The 17,058-nt window shown below is 40.0% G+C and overlaps 1 protein-coding gene across 9 annotated transcripts in view; it reads left to right on the top strand.

The window, feature by feature from the left end:
• Positions 1-17,058, top strand: part of RBFOX1 (RNA binding fox-1 homolog 1) — a gene marked incomplete at both ends in the record, with an annotated part of 1,149,754 nt that overhangs the window by 913,520 nt on the left and 219,176 nt on the right. For 4 of the 9 annotated variants that reach the window (XM_084216443.1, XM_084216435.1, XM_084216439.1 and 1 more), the window contains one exon: positions 1,438-1,524. The exons of the other annotated variants lie outside the window; for them this stretch is intronic. In XM_084216443.1, coding sequence (XP_084072569.1) covers positions 1,438-1,524 — 87 coding nt within the window. Of the gene's footprint in view, positions 1-1,437; positions 1,525-17,058 lie in introns of those variants that run through there. 9 annotated transcript variants of the gene reach the window in all.

Below are 17,058 nucleotides of genomic sequence, written 5' to 3'. Positions count from 1 at the left end.
AGCAGGGAGAACAGCATCATCCCCAAGAGCAAAGTGAAGCAGTTCTGAAACAGGAGATGGAGCGGGGTAAACATCCCTCCATCATGTGACAATTGCTGGCCTCACTGGCAGCTCCTGCAGGGAGCATCACTGAGGGTCACAATTCCACGTCTAAAGTTAGCAGTGGGGTAAGGCTGGCACTGGGGAGGGCCAGCAGGCAGCTGCTCAGGGACATCTCCAAATCCTGCAGCACGGCCGCCGTGATACGCGAGAATCAATTACCGAAAACCTTCCACGATGGTCAAAATGTGACATTAAATAATTGACTATCACATCAAATCTTGTCTGCAATTAGTTATCTGGAAAAGTAATTATGCAACAAAATCAAGTAGCTGAAATTAGTGGTGTGAAGCACCCTGATAATTTGAAGACTGTAGGAGATTTTTATTTTTTTCGCTTGTAACATGGAGTTGTAAGTACCTCACTAATTCTATATTGAAATAAAAAAGTCTTGCTCAATTGTAATTCTTGTCATTAGTTACATCTGCAATAGAAGATACATAGCACATAAAACAGGTGTTAATGACTAAGTTGGTTTTGTCTAAAGTAAAAACGAGCTGTGGAATAGAATGTCTTGCAAGCAGTACGTTTAAAGTCAAATCTGTTTGGATTTAGAGAGGAAACCAGCCTAAATTTCAGTCCTTTGTCTCTTACACCAGCAGTGTAAGCTGATTTGGAGAACAGCGTTGAAATACTCTAATGGGAAAATGTGTTCTTTTAAAATAGTTATGTTCAATTTAACAACATAGATGTTGTGAAAGGTTAGAAAAGCCATTAAAATATAATTTACACTAATAGAAGTCGTTAGCTTGCGTTAGCTCACTTATTCAAAACAAACAAGAAAAATATAATGAATCAAAACAGAGCATGCACCCAGTATAACTGACTGAAGTGTAAACGCTCACATGAACATTGTTTAACAGCTTTTAAATCCAGGGGAATGTCTAATTATGCAATCATGATAAACCTGCTTATTTTGAAAATGGCTTCTGATAGTAACTGTTGTCATGTCTATGCCAGAACTGATAGGTAAAATTATTTCTAATCAGTAGATCTGTACAGAATTTGATCTCTATGTGTTTAGTACTTAAAAATCTGTACTGATAAAGAGTAGTTGGCTAGTCATGTTACTTAAGCTGCTCCCAAAATAGCACCTTCCTTTTTGGGTAGAGTTAGGTTTGCAGCTGTTGTCTCTATCTGTTGTCTCTGAAGAAAATTTTAACATTAAGTGTTGCTGACGTCAATTTTTTTCTTTTTTTTACAGCTGATGTGGGCTTTGCCCCTGACAGAAGTTATTTGGTTCTAGCTCTGAGTTTGGAAGAAGTTGGTATATAGATTTTCCCCTAACTTTCAATTGATGTGTTTAGCTTTAGTGGGAGTAATACTATCACTTAAACCATGTTGTCGTCTCAAGGAGTTTTGCTACATCCCTATGGAGTGCCAATGATTCTGCCTGCAGCACCATACTTCGCTGGACTTGTTCAGGTAATGCAAGGCCGCTTCCAACAAGCAACTTAACTCTAGTGCACTTAGAGCAATAATTGGAATTTTTATGGTTGAGAAAGCAAACACTTTTAATACAGGCAAAAGCTCTCATGTAGTCAGTGAGAAGACAGTAGGAAATCAAAAAGATGGATCACCCTAATCTGTGTATTGACATCTCTCATGGCTGAATAAATGGTGTAGTTGAGCTATATTTGCTTGTATTGATTTGTCTGCTGTTTAACATTCATGCCTTTGCTTCACGGGGTTGACCACAGGGCAGAGGATTTGCTATCTATTCTAGGTTTCTGAGGGAGTCAGCATTCCCACGGCAGGGCAGAAGACAAAGTAACTTACCATGATGTGTTTAGGTTAAGTGTTTTAGCACAGCAAATAGGAATAGTGTTAAATATGCATTAATTCATGTGTTACGCGTCCCGCGGAATGAAAAAGGGGTTGTGGTTTTTTGTGCATAGAAATATATCACCTGCAAAGAATATTTATACACATCCTATTAATTCCTTCGAGCCCTCAAATGTAAGATCTTGCTGCAGGGCAAGAGTTCTGTATATTTAGGAGTCAGCTGGCAGCTACCAGATTGTTGTTGTTGCTGTGTTTGTTTTGCTATTATTTTATTTTTATCAAAAAGCGGTGCTACTGAAGTTTCTGCTGCTAGACTTGGGATTCTGAATAGATGGTGTAGATGCTAATTAAGCAATAAGTATCCTGTTGTTTACAGTATTAGAAGACATTAGGAAAAGTCAACATTTCTAAATTCTGATGGAATTGTACCATCTAAGTGGCAGCTGTTGGATATTGGGCATCGACAGGGTCAAGACACAAACGTGTGTAAGGGCATTTCTGTGCTGCGCTGGGGATAATTCAAATGAACTGTGAGGGAGAGGGAAACCTTCATTGTGCTCCTTTACTCCAGCAATGGAGGGGCAATCACAGCATGAAACAGGTGGGTTTCCATATAGGTCCCTTCAGTAATAGAAGATTGTGTGTTGTGTTCTTCACTTCAGGCTTAATATCAGACACATCTGTCTAAAATGGAAATAAAGCACTGCACGGTGGCTGTTAATCAGGTATTGGCAATCTGTGTCTGGTGGGACGTGTGAGCTGAGGCTGCTTTTCAGCAGCGAGACACATCCAGCAGGCCTTCATATCCATTAGAATTTGGGGGTGAAGGTCGGACTCTGGAGCTCAGTCAGACCCTCTGCCATCCTGTCCAATAAATAATTACAAGCAAATCATGCCTTTCACTCCATGCTGATTGATGTTGAAATTGCTTTTGAAAGTTCTCATAAGTTCCTGTTATAGATTAAGTGCCGGTGTAGGAAAAATAACTGCACCCAACTGAAATGGGTGAATGTAATCAGGTTTAATGGACTCGAGAGCTTGTTGGGAATTAAATAACTATTGATTTGTTGGAAAGTTGCTGTCATTACAAAATGCCACTCTGGACGCGTTATCCAAGCAGTTAGATTAGAAGAAAGGGCCCTTTGAAAATTTGGGATGCCTTATTTCAATCTTTTTCCTCTTCATTCTTTCCTTAGGAAGATATATCCAGGCTTTTGTTACTCCTTTATCATGGATCTGAAATAGTCAAGAACTGCTGAAATAAAAATTAGAGATGCAGTTGAAAAGTGTTCTTTGTATGAATGCTTCTCTAGTCTCTTGTCTTCCCTCTCCCTGATATCAGACCTGAAAATGGTATTTTGGAAACCAAGCACAGATCTGAGTTATTGTCCTAACGAGTGAATTGCAGCATTAAATGGCTTGAGCAATTTGTCCTCCAAGATTTTACCAGCACTTACAGTATGTCTGGTCAGCTTATGACACCAGAATGCTTATTGTTTTTCTCTTAAAGTAAATCTAAGTATCTACAATAAATAATGCAAAGGACATTTGATAGGAATATTTATATCATCCTCTTCTAAGCAGTAATTACGTAACATTCTGAACTTTAATGGAAATTTTCTTCAGAAATATGCCTTTATAAACTGATTATGTAAATGTTTGGCTTTTTTTTTTTCTGGGTTGCAGGTTGAGAACCACAACCCTGAACTATTTTTGAACATGAGGCAGTTTTAACATTTTATAGGCTTATAAGATGCCAGTTTATTTATTTGCATGGATTTCTACCAAAAGTAGGTGTACCTGTGATGAGGGATTCCCCATGATTTCCAACTGGGTTTATTCCAAGGTTGTGTATGAAAGCAGTGCTTAGAGATTTGGGGGCTGTTTTGGGAGGTATTTTTGTGGTTTGTGCTGCTCAGTTGAGCAAGAGAAATCTCTGTGGAGCAAGGTTTGTCTTCAGAGGTCCTGCTCCTTCGAGTGCTGTTTATGATTTTACTTCATGCTGTGGATGAGCAGCTGCTCCAGCCTCTCCTGAATTCACCAGTAAACCCTGCCCTGCATCCTCTGCTTCCTTCTGCCACACCCTCTTGTTAGGGAGCAGTGGAATGTGTGAATACCAAAAAAGGGGTGGATACTGTGGGTGCATCTCTGGACTTGCCTCATATGAGCAGCCATGTGCATTTTCCTCATTGCATGTATTCTGTTGAGGACATTTGTATTCCTTTGACTGAAATGATGTGTTTGAGTGAGCTGATGTAAAGTGAAACGCTCTTGTTCTTGGAGAAACACAAGGTCCAGGGTTACAGAATGTTGATGGGTATCAAATTCCATTAAATATACATGCAAACTTATTTTCCAGCAAATAAATATACCTTAAACTTATTAGAATGATAGCCTGTGACTTAGTAATGCATTTTTAAATGAGAAAATATCTTTTTCCTTCTTCCTTCCTTCTCCTGGGTAAAACTATTTGAGGAAAAAAAAAAGAAAAGATCACATGAAAGTACAAATAATGCATAAATAGCTTTATGCCTCCTGTGGGTGGGGAGATATTTTCTGCCTTGGCACAAAAAGCCCACTGGTGGCTTCAGGGCTGTCACAGGACCCAGGCAGGGACTGCAGCGCAGCCACTGTGTGCACTGAGGGTTTGTGTCCAAACTGCCCTGCTGCTTCTCCTGGCAAGGGAAGTGAAAGAAATGCCATCTAGGATTAAGTGTCAATCCAGCAAGAGGTTCCTTCTCCTGCCCTTGGTCCCCATCCCGGTTGAGTCATTTGATTCCCGAGGGGAGCCCGTATGTCCGGATGAGAGGGCACTCGGGGGTGCTGATGGCAGAGCTCCCTCTGCCCTGGCCGGGCTGGGCAGGCTGGAGGAGTGGTGTGCTCCTGTGCCCTCTTACAGCTCCGAGAATTGATGTGACACCAAGCCCCACTCACCATTAACGTACAAAGCTTGTTTTAAGGCTGCACTGTCCACAATTCTGTTATTCTGTTAAATAATGTCTGAGGTCGGATCAGCTCCACCTTTTTAAATGCCTCAAAATATAAAGTGTTTGCAGTTGCTCTGGTTACTTGGAATGCGAGATGTATGGTAAAATATTTTGAAAATATGCATGCAATATATGACATTTTAATAATGGATGCTAAATTATTTATTACATGGATGGGTTAGGTAGCTCCATTTCCATTTAGCAGAGAAAGAGGAGTTCATAGGCATTATTATGAAAGTTATTAAAGTCAAAATTGTTCAGACTTTTCAGTAAGCTACTGCAAGGCTCTGGAAAGAAAGTTCTATTTAAAAGAAAAGGTGTAACTCTTATATAAAATGTTATAAATATGGGATTATTTATGAATATTTTTAAAATATGAGTATTTTTAAAAATATGTTTTTATTTTGACATAGTGACCCGAAAAGTTCTAAGAGTTCTGAGGATTTAAACTTGTGTTCATAGTTAAAAAAGTAATTTTTTAAAACTAAGCTAAAATCTTTTTTTTTGCTTTTATTTGCCTACTTGTTTATGTAGTTGGAGAAGAAAAACAGAAAATCGGCTGGTGATTAAATAATTCAATATATTGGGAATTACTGTACTTTTAAGTACATCATTCCTAAGCTTAGATGATTCTGAAGATACCTTGATTTCTTTCTTTTTTTCCTGTGTATCTGATTTTCCATCACTGGTTAACCAATGTGCTTGACTAACAACTGAAAAAGTGGTAATCTGGAGACAGTTCCATTTTATTTTAGGGCTGAGAGAATTGCCTAGAATATGCTGTGAAAAGTAGTGATGCAGACTTCATCACGGTGCCATCGCTTTACCCATCTGGAAAATCCTTGTTTTAGGGCTGTTTTGGGAAGTGCTAGCAGTGGGTACACTCTGAATACTTGGAGGTGTTAGTGTGTTAGGCTACCTGCAAAATCTCACTTGCATTCTGGCAATCCAGTCTTGGGGAATGCTATGGATTTGTGGTGTCACCTTAGAGGAAAAAGGCTTTTGTAATTTGTTGGGTTTTATTTGAATAATCCATTTGAAATAGCAAGGAGAAGAGGTGTTTGAGATCTTCCAGTGCTGCCTGCAGTGGTGGATGGTTGTTTCTGTTGGTTTTTGATTATGATCTAGTGGAAAGCAGAGCGTAATTTCTGTTTACATTGGCTGAATTGCCTCTTTGAAATGCAGTGAGGAGATGATTTAGCTTAAATGCAGATTTACTCTGGCTTGATTGTGTCGTTCTGCCTCTCCTGTTACTAGTACTGTACTCCCAGTGCTTTGTGAGTAGAGGATAAATATGTTTTGATATTGCAATCCTTTCATCTGAGTGTGCATCTTGTCCTGCTTTTGAGAGACCATATCTCACATTTCTTCTCTCAGCCTGAGAGTTGCAAAGTTTTCCCCCCTTTTGTATCCAAAGTGCTTTTAGCACATGTGAAGTGGTGGTGTCAGTGATGAATATGGTCTTTATTGTTTTGATAGCTGAACATTTTTGTAAGCGATGTTTAAAAGTCTGGAAATCATAGAATCATAGAACTGTTTATTGGAAAAGACCTTCAGGATTGTCAAGTCTGACTGTTAACCCAGCGGTGCCAAGTCCAGCATTAATCCATGTGCTTAAGCGCCACATCTATGCTTAATTTTTAATTTCCCCTTTTCAAATACCTCTAGGGATGATGATTCAACCATTTCCCTGGGCAGCCTGTTCCAGTGCTTGACAGCCCCTTTCTAACATCCAATTTAAACCTCCCCTGGTACGACTTGAAGCCATTTCCTCTTGTTCTGTTGCCTGGGAGCAGAGCCCGACCCCCACCTGGCTACAACCTCTTGCCAAGACGTTGTAGAGAGTGAGAAGGTTCCCCCTGGACCTCCTTTGCTCCAGGCTGAGCCCTGCTGCTCCTCCAGCCTCTTCCACAGCTCCATTCCCTGCCCTGGACACACTCCAGCCCCTCAATGTCCTTCTGGGCATGAGGAGCACAGAAGTGACCCAAGGATTTGAGGTGTGGGGTCAGTCACTGCCCCGCTCCGCTGGTCACACTGCGGCTGACACCAGCCAGGTGTCATCGTGTCCAGCACCCCCAGGCCTTTCCTGCTGCAGGGGCTTCTGGTGGCCAAAGAGGACTTAGACTCCTCTGGATGCTTCTCTGAGCCCAGCCAGCCTGGCCAGGGCCCTCTGCAGGTCCCTGGTGTCCTCCCCAACCTTCCTGCTGGACGTTCAGTCCCCTGGTCCAGGGGGATCAAGCTATCGGACAGAGCTCGCACTGGTGCTGAGCCCTGTGGAATCCTGCTGGTGCCCTGCCCCATCTGGGGCAGCTCCAGTGCCCACCCTCAGCCTGGCCATCACCCAGATGTCACACAGAGAACCTTGCACCCACCCAAGCCATCACCAGCCAGCTCCCAGGACAGGTCTGTGTCCAGCTCGGCTGTTGTCTGTCTGTGCCCTGGCTGTTGTCTGTCTGTGCCCAGACACGCGCAGGATGGTTCGCTCCGATCGGGCTCCAAAGGATGAGGCTGGACTCTCAGGTTTTTGGTCTCCAAGGTTGTTTATTATTTCTTATCTACAAAGTTTTCTCTCTGCCCAGCCGGGATCTGACCAGCAAAGCAGCCAAAGGCACTCTGACCGCCCAAGGGGCAGTCGTGTCTTTTTATAACAAAACCTACGTAAATCATATTTACCTTTTATCCCCAATACCTTTCACCCTTGTTGGCAAATGTACCTTCACCAAGAACCTATCCATAATCTTGTAATCCAGAAAATGGATTACAAGAAGAAGAAAGAGGAACCACGAGACAGGCCCAATTTCCTCCATCTTTTCTCCATAACCCCCCTGTACCAAAACCTTAAAACCTGTGTTTCACCTTGCAAATGTACTGTTTTTACACCATTTAAACCCCAGTGATTCTCATATCCTCATACATCCCTAGAGGGATCAAAGTCAAGCCACCAGGTGCTTTTGGCAACATTCCAAGCCCTCTGAGCCCCGAAGGGTTCTCTCGGTAGCTCTGGACATCCGGAGCGATGCGCTGAGTTCTCCCATTTCTGTGGGAAATGCTGTCGGGCAGACACAGCCACAGCCTTGCCCACATCCACTGAGCAGGTCACCTCAGGGGACATCGGGCCACTCAAGCAGGACCTGCCTTTTTAAACCCATGGTGGCCAGGCCTGATGGCTTCGTTGTCCTGTCTGTGGCACGCAAGGGGATCTCCTCCGTACCATTTTGGATTAAATTGGTTTTCCTTTTAATCCATGGATCAAGCCAGTAGGCAGTAAGCATTGTTGGTGAAACCTGTCAGCTGGAAAGTATTTGGTTATTGCTATTGCAGGAGTTTGTTCTCTTAACTTGCCCTTAATTCTTGCTAATAAGTGCAGATATCATCAATTACCTGCTGAGTGAACCCTCAAGGGGCAAGAGGGAGGGTAATGACACAGAATGTCTTCCCCATTGACCAAAAAGACAATTGTGACAAGAAAAATGGCTTATCTAAATAGTTCTACTTCAGCTAAGAAACAAGTGGTTATTCTGCCCTGCCACCTGCATAATTTTCTTCTTACTGGCCTTTATTTTGGAAATCAATGAGTGACATAATTCCAGTGGCTAAGGCAATGCTGCATTACCTCTTTGACCTCTTATTCTGTCAGCTCAATGCTCTGTTATTGTCAGGGCTTTTTTCACCTGGCAGGTTTTTTTTTCCCTTTTCCTCTTTTGCATGTGATATCAATAATATCTATACCAGTGAGTTTCAGACATGATGATCCATAATTATGGTCACTAGCTTGTGTGTTGGATAATACACTGCAATGGAGAGTGTTAGTATGGCAAAAACGGGGTAAATCTGGGCCTTTCTGACTGCAGGGGTTTTTAAGGGGAATAAATAAGAATATTTGAGTTTGTAAGAAAAAAAATTATTTCTAGACATGAATAGCTATCATTAGGATAAGTTCTATTTATTTTTTTTTTATCCCCTAAGTAAGACAAAGCTTTTAAGATTTGGATTCTCTGTAAAAGCCAATTGTTTGTCTTGGCTCCCCCAGCTAGAAGCCAGCAAGCTCATACTGCTGTTCCCAAGGATCTGGAATTTCAGCTGATTTTTTTTTTCCTCTTGTCTGACTCATGCATAATCATCAGTAATAAAACTTCTGATGGCCAAATTATGACAGGAGATACAGCTTTGAAGTTCTTTTGCTTTCAGTAGAATGATTCACAACTGATATAAAAATATGCTTGTACATCTAAATATAGAACAGTCATTTTAATGGAGTTTGCTTGAATATTTCACCTATTTACCCTCTGGTAAGTTATCTTGTGTTACATGAGCTAATGTTAGAAACCCAGTTCAAATACATCTTTTGGCTTGTCTGCTTGCTTGCTTTTTTTAACTGAGGTGTGCAGGTAACTGTTTCCTCAGACCTGGTTTTAAAGAGGGTGTTGTAAAAACATATGAAATGTCTATTTCAGTAGATCAGGTTGTGCAAAAATACAGTAAGGGTGTAGTTATTTCAAGTACAAGTACTTTCATCTGAACTAATTGGAAATGGCATTGCTCAATTTCTCCCTAAGAGTGGTGAAAGCACACCTGGCAAATATTTGACAGTCAGATTTCACAAATAATTTGGAATAATGTTGAGGGCTTTTTTTAGTGGAGTGACAGGTCATGAGCGTTGTAAATACATAATTTGAAATTGACCTAGGTAAATTCTGTGTCAGACTTTCTCCCTTTGTTTCACAAGGCTCGGGTTATTGTGGGTTGGGGTAAATTCTCTAACCCTGGGATATCCTGGTTCCTTTTCTTTCTCTACCTGCATGAGCTAGAGAGCTTCTAGAGTGACTTAATCTTTGGATGGGTTTAATAAATCAGTAGAGAATGTAATTTATTTTTTTTAATCTACATATTGTTTAGTTGCTGATCAAGCTGAGAAAAAAATACAAGTCTCTTACCTGTATATTCAGGAGTCAGAATGGTTCATGCTCTCATTTTATTTGGGGCCTTGAACTAAATAAAACATGGTGCATTTCAAGGAATGTTAGTCATCAAGGAAAAGCTAATCAGACTTGGATAAGTATCTTTCTGTGAAAGCAACTTCTTAAAATAAAGCTAAAAATACTGAAAGCTGATCTGAACTATACTGCTTTTTATTGTCTCTTTTTTTAATTCTGAGTGAGTAAAATTATTTAATGCTTATAATCCCAAGGCTTTTTCATCTCATAGTTCACTTTTGTTATGTCTCTGTCCTCACTTTGCCATATTATTGCAAAGCATGTAGTGCCCTCCCTTTTGCTAATTAGTAGCATTTAAAAGTCATGGAGGAGCAAATGGCATGTGGTTCATATATTGGTTTGTTGTGAGATATATCTGTGACACTTTGCTTTCTCTGTACCATTTGAACGTACAGCAGATTCAGTAAAATGCATCTCCAGACATGTAAGCTCCAAAACATCCAAGCCAGGCAAAAAAGTGCTGCCAAAATGCAGATCCAAGGGTTTCTCTGTAAATTACCAACAGCTGTGCAGGTACACATCAGCTGTCTTTATTTTCAGTGCCAGTGGTGCTGAACATGAGCATGTTTGAAACACTTTGAGAACAAATCATATTGACACTTGAAACCAAGAAAGAGGAAAAAAAGGAATTTCCAAACATTTTATTTCCATTCTAGAGAAAAGAGAAAACCTTATGTTTATGTTAGAACCTAAACATGGGTGAGTATTCCAAAGAGAATAATAAGAACAGGTTTAGAAAATAACAGTCAGGCTCTTTAAAAGCTGTAGACCTGTGGCTGGTTAAAAGCAAGATGACATTTAGTTGAGAAAGAAAAGGTGACTGTAGGTGAGGGGAAAGCACATCTTCCTGCATTTGTGAATGATCCTGGAGATAATAACACAGAATGAATCATTCTTTCTTTCCCTGCTAGCCTCAGCGTGGTGCTGGCTGAAGTGAACCAGCAAACCTGGCAAGTCCTTTGCTACTCCCTGCAGATAGCTTTGCTCTGTCAGGGCATCCCAGGGGATTCAGCTCAGCTGGATGCTGAACAGGGTCTGCACCATGGGACCTGCTTCAGATATGTGAGAGCAAGTTAAAGGTGTTTGTCCTCTGTGCAAAATGGTTCCTTATTCTCCAAGTGTTGGATATGTATTTTATGCGCACAGGATTTGTGTTGATGCTCTTTTTGGGAGGTTTGGCTTAGTGCTTGACCACCCTTTTTGTGCAAAAAGATTTTAGAGATAGATTTTTAATATTTTGAGAAATACAGAACAGCTTTTTCAAATGAAATAAGCTCCCTTTTGCTGGATTTGTATCTCTTTGACTTGGAATTGTACTGAAAAATGGCATATGAATATATTTTTAAAATTAATTTACATCTTGCTAACAGTTGAGGTACAGAGAGAAGGTAAACCTCTACAACTGTATTTCAGTGCTCAGAATGAAAATATTTTCGTTTCAGTTACTGAAAAAGCAAAACAAAAAACACCCAAACCTGAAGGCAATTTAGAGCCTTCAGAAACCACCAGGATGGAAGAGAATTCTGTTTGTATACAAAAACCAGAAAAGGCAAATACTTAAGAAATCCTTGAGCATTGTTGACAGAATCTCAACCAAATTTGATTCTGTAGAGGCTGAGCCACACATGAAAAGGTCTGATCCCCTCAATATCTTGAATAATTTATATTTTGACATAAACTTGTAGCAACTAATTACTACAGAGTGGTTTTTAAGTTTGTGGTACCTGGAAAGTGTCTGCTGAGGTCCATGCTGTGGAGAGCATGGGTTCAGTTTGATCTTCATTCCAAGGAAGGTTCCCTTTTCTCCCTTGTCCTGAGACAGGAGCAGCAGGATGAGCAATCAAACGTGTTCTGTTGTGACAAGTCACGCAAGAGTCTGCTCTGAGGTGAACGTGGAAAACACAGCACCAGCTTTGCTCTCTGTCAGGGAAATGAAATGGAATTGGGGCAACCCCTCCTTCTGGAACAAATTACACTTTTGATTATTGCTTTTTAAAAAAATCTTATCTCTAGACACTGAGCTGTTATGGGGGATGGAGGTGTTTATCTTCTTTTTTTGGCCTTATGTTTAAAACCAGGAAAAAAGGAAACATGAAATCCTAAAACTATCTTAAACTGTCTGTGACCACCTCTTAAAAAAAAAAAATCTGCCTTCCATCTTCTCTTAGTCATCTCTTTACGTTTAAAACAAATATCTGTCCCACTTTTGCTACCCAAATACAAGAGGATTGGAGGCCAGCTGAGGTTCGGCCCCATTCTTAAAAGACCAGCCAGTCTTGGTCTTCCTCCTTGATGTTCCCCTATCAACTCAGTTCTGGGGTTTCCCATTCATTTTAAAAAAGTGTGTGCAGAAATGATTCAGTGTTCCAAGTTAGTTGAATCATTCCGAATCTTAAATATGAAATGAAGGCAAGCGTTGGATTTTCTTCTGAACGCTTCTAAATGTTACTTGAAATTGTTGATACCCAAAGAAATTTTTCAAAACTGATCCTTCTGTGAGAAAATAAATAGATGGACGTGTTTCATTCTAGAACTGGTCAGTGTGTCTGGGAAAGTGAGTGTCCTCCCTGGCTCCTGGGGGGACTTATTTTGTAGGGAGGAGTTGTTGAAGCTCACTTGAACTTCTGGAGCACTGCTGTTAGAGAAAATTAAATCCAGGATTCTCTGAGCACCATTTTTAACTGACTTGTTGTGCTGGGTTGACTGGAGTGAGTTTTTTACATGGGTTTTTAACTGCAGGGATGAATGTTTTTATTTTTACGCCTTCCTTCGTGAAGGAACAGTTAAAACCAGGCACAGGGAAATGTAACAGATGTTGGTGCACATTTCCCATCTGAAAATGCCTTCCACTGGCCAAGAGGATTGTTAGGCACAATTAAGCCCAGTACAGACATCCTGTACTGGAAGCCAAGGCTGCTGAGGAGGATGTTCCCAACAGGGGAGCACAGGTTTGGAAGGAAGGAAGTTCATATGAGCTTTGATCTGTGGCAGGTTTTTGAGTGTCACTGGGTAAAAAACAGAGGAGATGTGACTGACAGCTCAGAGTCTGTGCCCCCACATGCAGCATGTGTCCTTAAGATGCAGCTATTCTATATACAACTATAGATTTGGGAGACACTTTCAATCCATGAGCAAATTTATTATGCATTTCAAGGATGCTAGCACTTGAAATCTGATTTTTGAGAGGCATTTGGTGCAATGTTGCCAACTGACTTTAAAAGCTTGTGATATTACGCCTTGTAATGTTCCACATTCAGTGTAATTGTCACTGTAATCAGCTTTATGATGGCAAATCTTCATGATGACTGCAGGGATATATTTTTTGCATATTATGACTGAAATGTGAGTTACTTTTTGATTTCAGAGGTATAGTGGTAGTGAAGGGAGGAAGGCACTGCAGACTTTTGAACTGATGTATGAAATGCTTATGCAGAGAGTGGAATTTGTCATTTCCAGTGATGTGATAGCATCTAGAAAAAGACCTTGAGAACCAAATGCTCTTATATTTTGTGGTTTGTATTGTAATTGAACCCATTAGAGGGGGCCATTGTGGAGAAGCATGCTTTGCTGGCAGAAAATTACAGTGATTGACTATTTTTGTTGTATCAGAGTATTATACAGACGTTGTGTTGACCTAAAAATGTCAGTGGGCATTTCATATCAGTCTCCTTTTTTTTTTTTTTTTTTTCTTTTCTGGGGTGGGGAGGAATGACACAAAAATGCAAGGCAGACATTGCTTTTCTGTTGTGTAATGCCTGGCTTTTAATAATGTAAGAAGCTCTGTGCCAGGTCTGTAAACAGAATCTGTGAGTTCTGGGCAGCCAGTAAGTCTTTTCACTGAAATATGCAGGAGAATTCTAAACCAAACCTCTTTCTTATTCTGTTTTTTTTTTTTTTTCCTGTAATTAGACATTAATCTACAAAGGGTATTTCTCTGTCCCTCTGGCCTTAATTCTCCATATGATGTTTTTTTGTTAACTTCCTCTTTAGATGGATATAAGTTGGGTTTAATATCTCACATCATTTTTACTCAGGGCAGCAATAGGGCAGCACTTGTCCAAAGTGCCACGAGCAGGTGATGAGACACAGTTACCTGCATTTCACAGGGGAAAAAAGTGGGGACTCCACTCATTTTCTGGAGAACATGATTTGTTCCTGTGGGAGAATATTTCTAAAATTCTTCTTTGTTAGTCCACTGGAACTGATGGATTTCTGAGGAGTGTCTGGAACCTTGCTTGACACAGCATAAGGTCTTGATACGTGCCTAAAAATTATTCAGTGCGAGGGAACTTGTGGTGGCAATGTGTTTATCTCTGGTGCTCCTTCTCAAGGAGCATTGTCTTGTTTAAGTGGCTGTGAAATGTGCTTTTTATGTGCTGTTCTCCGGTCAGCTAGAGGTCGGCATAATCCTGGCTTAAGGTGTCTGCCTGCAAATTTGTCATTTGCATTATCATTGGTTGGTTCTTGCAGAACCAAGCTAATTTTTTTTTTAACATAAAGTGCTTTGCCTAGAAGAATATTAACAAAATGTTGAGCAAGGTGTTTTTATTCTCTGGGTTCCAATAAGAAATGGGAGCTCAAGGAGGGCAGAGGTGATGCTTTAAGTCTAATTTACCATGGGAGAGATTATCTCAAAATATTAATAAATGTGAAGCTTCTCGATAGGAGGGATGAGAACTTCTGGTTTGCATTTTCACTTTGTTAGCTGAGTGCTTTGTAGAGATTTTCCTCCCCTGAGTTCTAGATGTCAGGATCAGATACCTGAAATACTTAAAAGAGGTTCTGGGTCAGAGCCAGACTATGTAATTATTTAAACCCATATTTCATAGCTTTATTTGTTCTCTGAGCACTTATTTTCTGATGTAGCAAAATTATCTAATGCTTCATTTTCTTCAAGCATTCTGAAGACTTTTGTAATGCATTTCTCTCAATGTTTGGCACTTTTGCCATTCTATGTACCTCTACTATTTTCCCATGTCTTTTAGAAATGTTATCTCTTTAAATGTAATTTAAGCACTTCTCTGTTAATAAATGGCATAACCATTTCTAATCTTATTTACTAAAATTTTCTTGTCACCATTCTTCCATTCCTTTGCAAAAAAAATATGATCTGGCATCCTCATCACAAAAATAGATGGTGAGTTGGGAACCAGACACCTTCAGATACAGATCCCAGATGTATTTTTAAGAAACACTGTGTACTAGCAAGCATTTCAAATCTTTCTGGAATTATTTCTTGAGAATGATGAGTGTTAGCTGCTGAGGTGGGTCTCAAATGTACTGCCTAAGTGGTGTCTATTTTACTCCCTGACCTAAAGATTGAAGCTAAAGAATTAATTTGGCTGTGAATATACTGATACTCTTGCATTGTCAATATTTGTCAGGGTTACCTCTTTGTTCTTCTGTGTGCTTAAAGACTTCTGCTTCAGCATCGTGTTTCCTTGGAGGGGAGGATGGATACAAGTTTTAAATTAATAAAAAATTGTTTGTTTTTATTTGCTAAATGACAGTTGTCATTCAAGAATATGATGGAGTAGTTAATGTTAATTACCCTTCACACCCTTTTGGGAAAAGCCTGTGTAGACACTTTGTGACTTTGTTTAATAGTCTAATTTTGTACTCTAACAGGGCAGGAGACTTTGATTATATGTTAGCCACTGCAGAAATAGAAAAATCAAATTTAATGTGAGATGGTTCTTTTTCTCTCTCTGTCTCAAGGCAGAACACTTTGTTAAAAATTGATTCCACACTCTTTGGTGAAAGCCATTTCTCTAATGTAACAAAACCTGAGGGTTTTTGTTATCTCTTTTTTTGTTGTTATTACTATTTTTTCAGAATTAGACAGTAATGTATACATGTATACAAGAACATTTTCTTGCTGTGAAGAGGGATTTCCAGTTCATGGATTGAAAGATGTTCAAGCCAGCCAGGATCATTATGCTAATTCAGCCTGTCCTCTTGAATGTACATGCTACAGAACTTGGAGGCTGGCTTAAAGCAGATTTTTTGGAAGATATTTAATATTGTTTTAAACATCCAAGTAATTTTGGTTCCCTCAGTTTCACTGCTGCCCTACTGAACTGTTTGCATGTTTAATTACCCTTGCAGTTTGGACATTACAGGGCTCTATTTCTCTTTATTTTTGCTCCCAGCCACCGTTTCCCGCCGTGTTTTCTGTCTGCGAGATTCAAAATGCAAAATATCCTCAAACAAATGAGGAAACTCTCAAAGTGTGCTGCCTCCTAGAAGAGATGTATATCAAAGACATAGAGGAAATAGGGGAGGAAGAAACCTAGTGGAGTCACATCATCTGCTTTTCTGCCTGAAAGCAAGATCAACTTTGCCTGCATCACTCCTGAGACATTTGCTGAGCCCCTTCTGGGAGGACAGGGACTGTCACCTCTGCAGGCATTTTACACTTGCACTGGGGGGTTTTCTTTTCCCCAATGCCCGAGTTACACATCTTTTCTTGGGCAATTTAACCTCCCACTGTTTTATGGAGAGTGGGCATACAAAATGCATTATTTCCACCCTTTGCCTAGTGGGCCGTTATCTACCCAGAGACAGCAATGCCAGCCTCAGCCTTCTCTCTTTCTCATAGTTCAATCCTCATTCCTTCACCTTCTGGAGTTCTTCTTGGCCTCTTACAGTTGTGAGCCATTATAGGTAAGATTTTTAAATCTGCAGAATTATTTAGGCATCTAATTTCTTTTCTCGAGAACATGCATGAAGCATAACTCTGCTTCAGATACCTGAAATTGGCGTAGGAGGTAATAAAATTTTGCTAGTAGATACAGAAGGATGATGGGAGGAGAGGTGAGAGTTAACAGTAAGTCATGAGACACAGAGCACTGTGAAGGATGAGTTTATTTTGCTGTTATTAAAAATTTCATTTCAGGATAATCCCTCTGAGACTTAACACGTTATTTTAAGAAAAGCTTCCTAGAGCAGCAGTAAACAAGACACAGTACAGTAGGTTCAAACGATTCATAAATGTTTGGATTTTTTTTTTTAAACATCCCATTTATTGAGTCTGTATCTAATACAGTGCTGAAAGAAACAGCAATCATGTTGCCTATGTGTTTGCAAAGAGTGACATTTGTAAAGTAATCTATTTAAATAATCAGCACTCTGAAGCCTTGTCTGCCGTTTTTGGCTGTCAAATTTTGTCAAGTAGGAGGAAAAACGCTTAA

The sequence above is a fragment of the Fringilla coelebs genome (assembly GCF_963513975.1).
Source record: "Fringilla coelebs genome assembly, chromosome: 16".
Classification (NCBI taxonomy): domain Eukaryota; kingdom Metazoa; phylum Chordata; class Aves; order Passeriformes; family Fringillidae; genus Fringilla; species Fringilla coelebs.
This window is presented reverse-complemented; position numbering and strand designations above follow the sequence as displayed.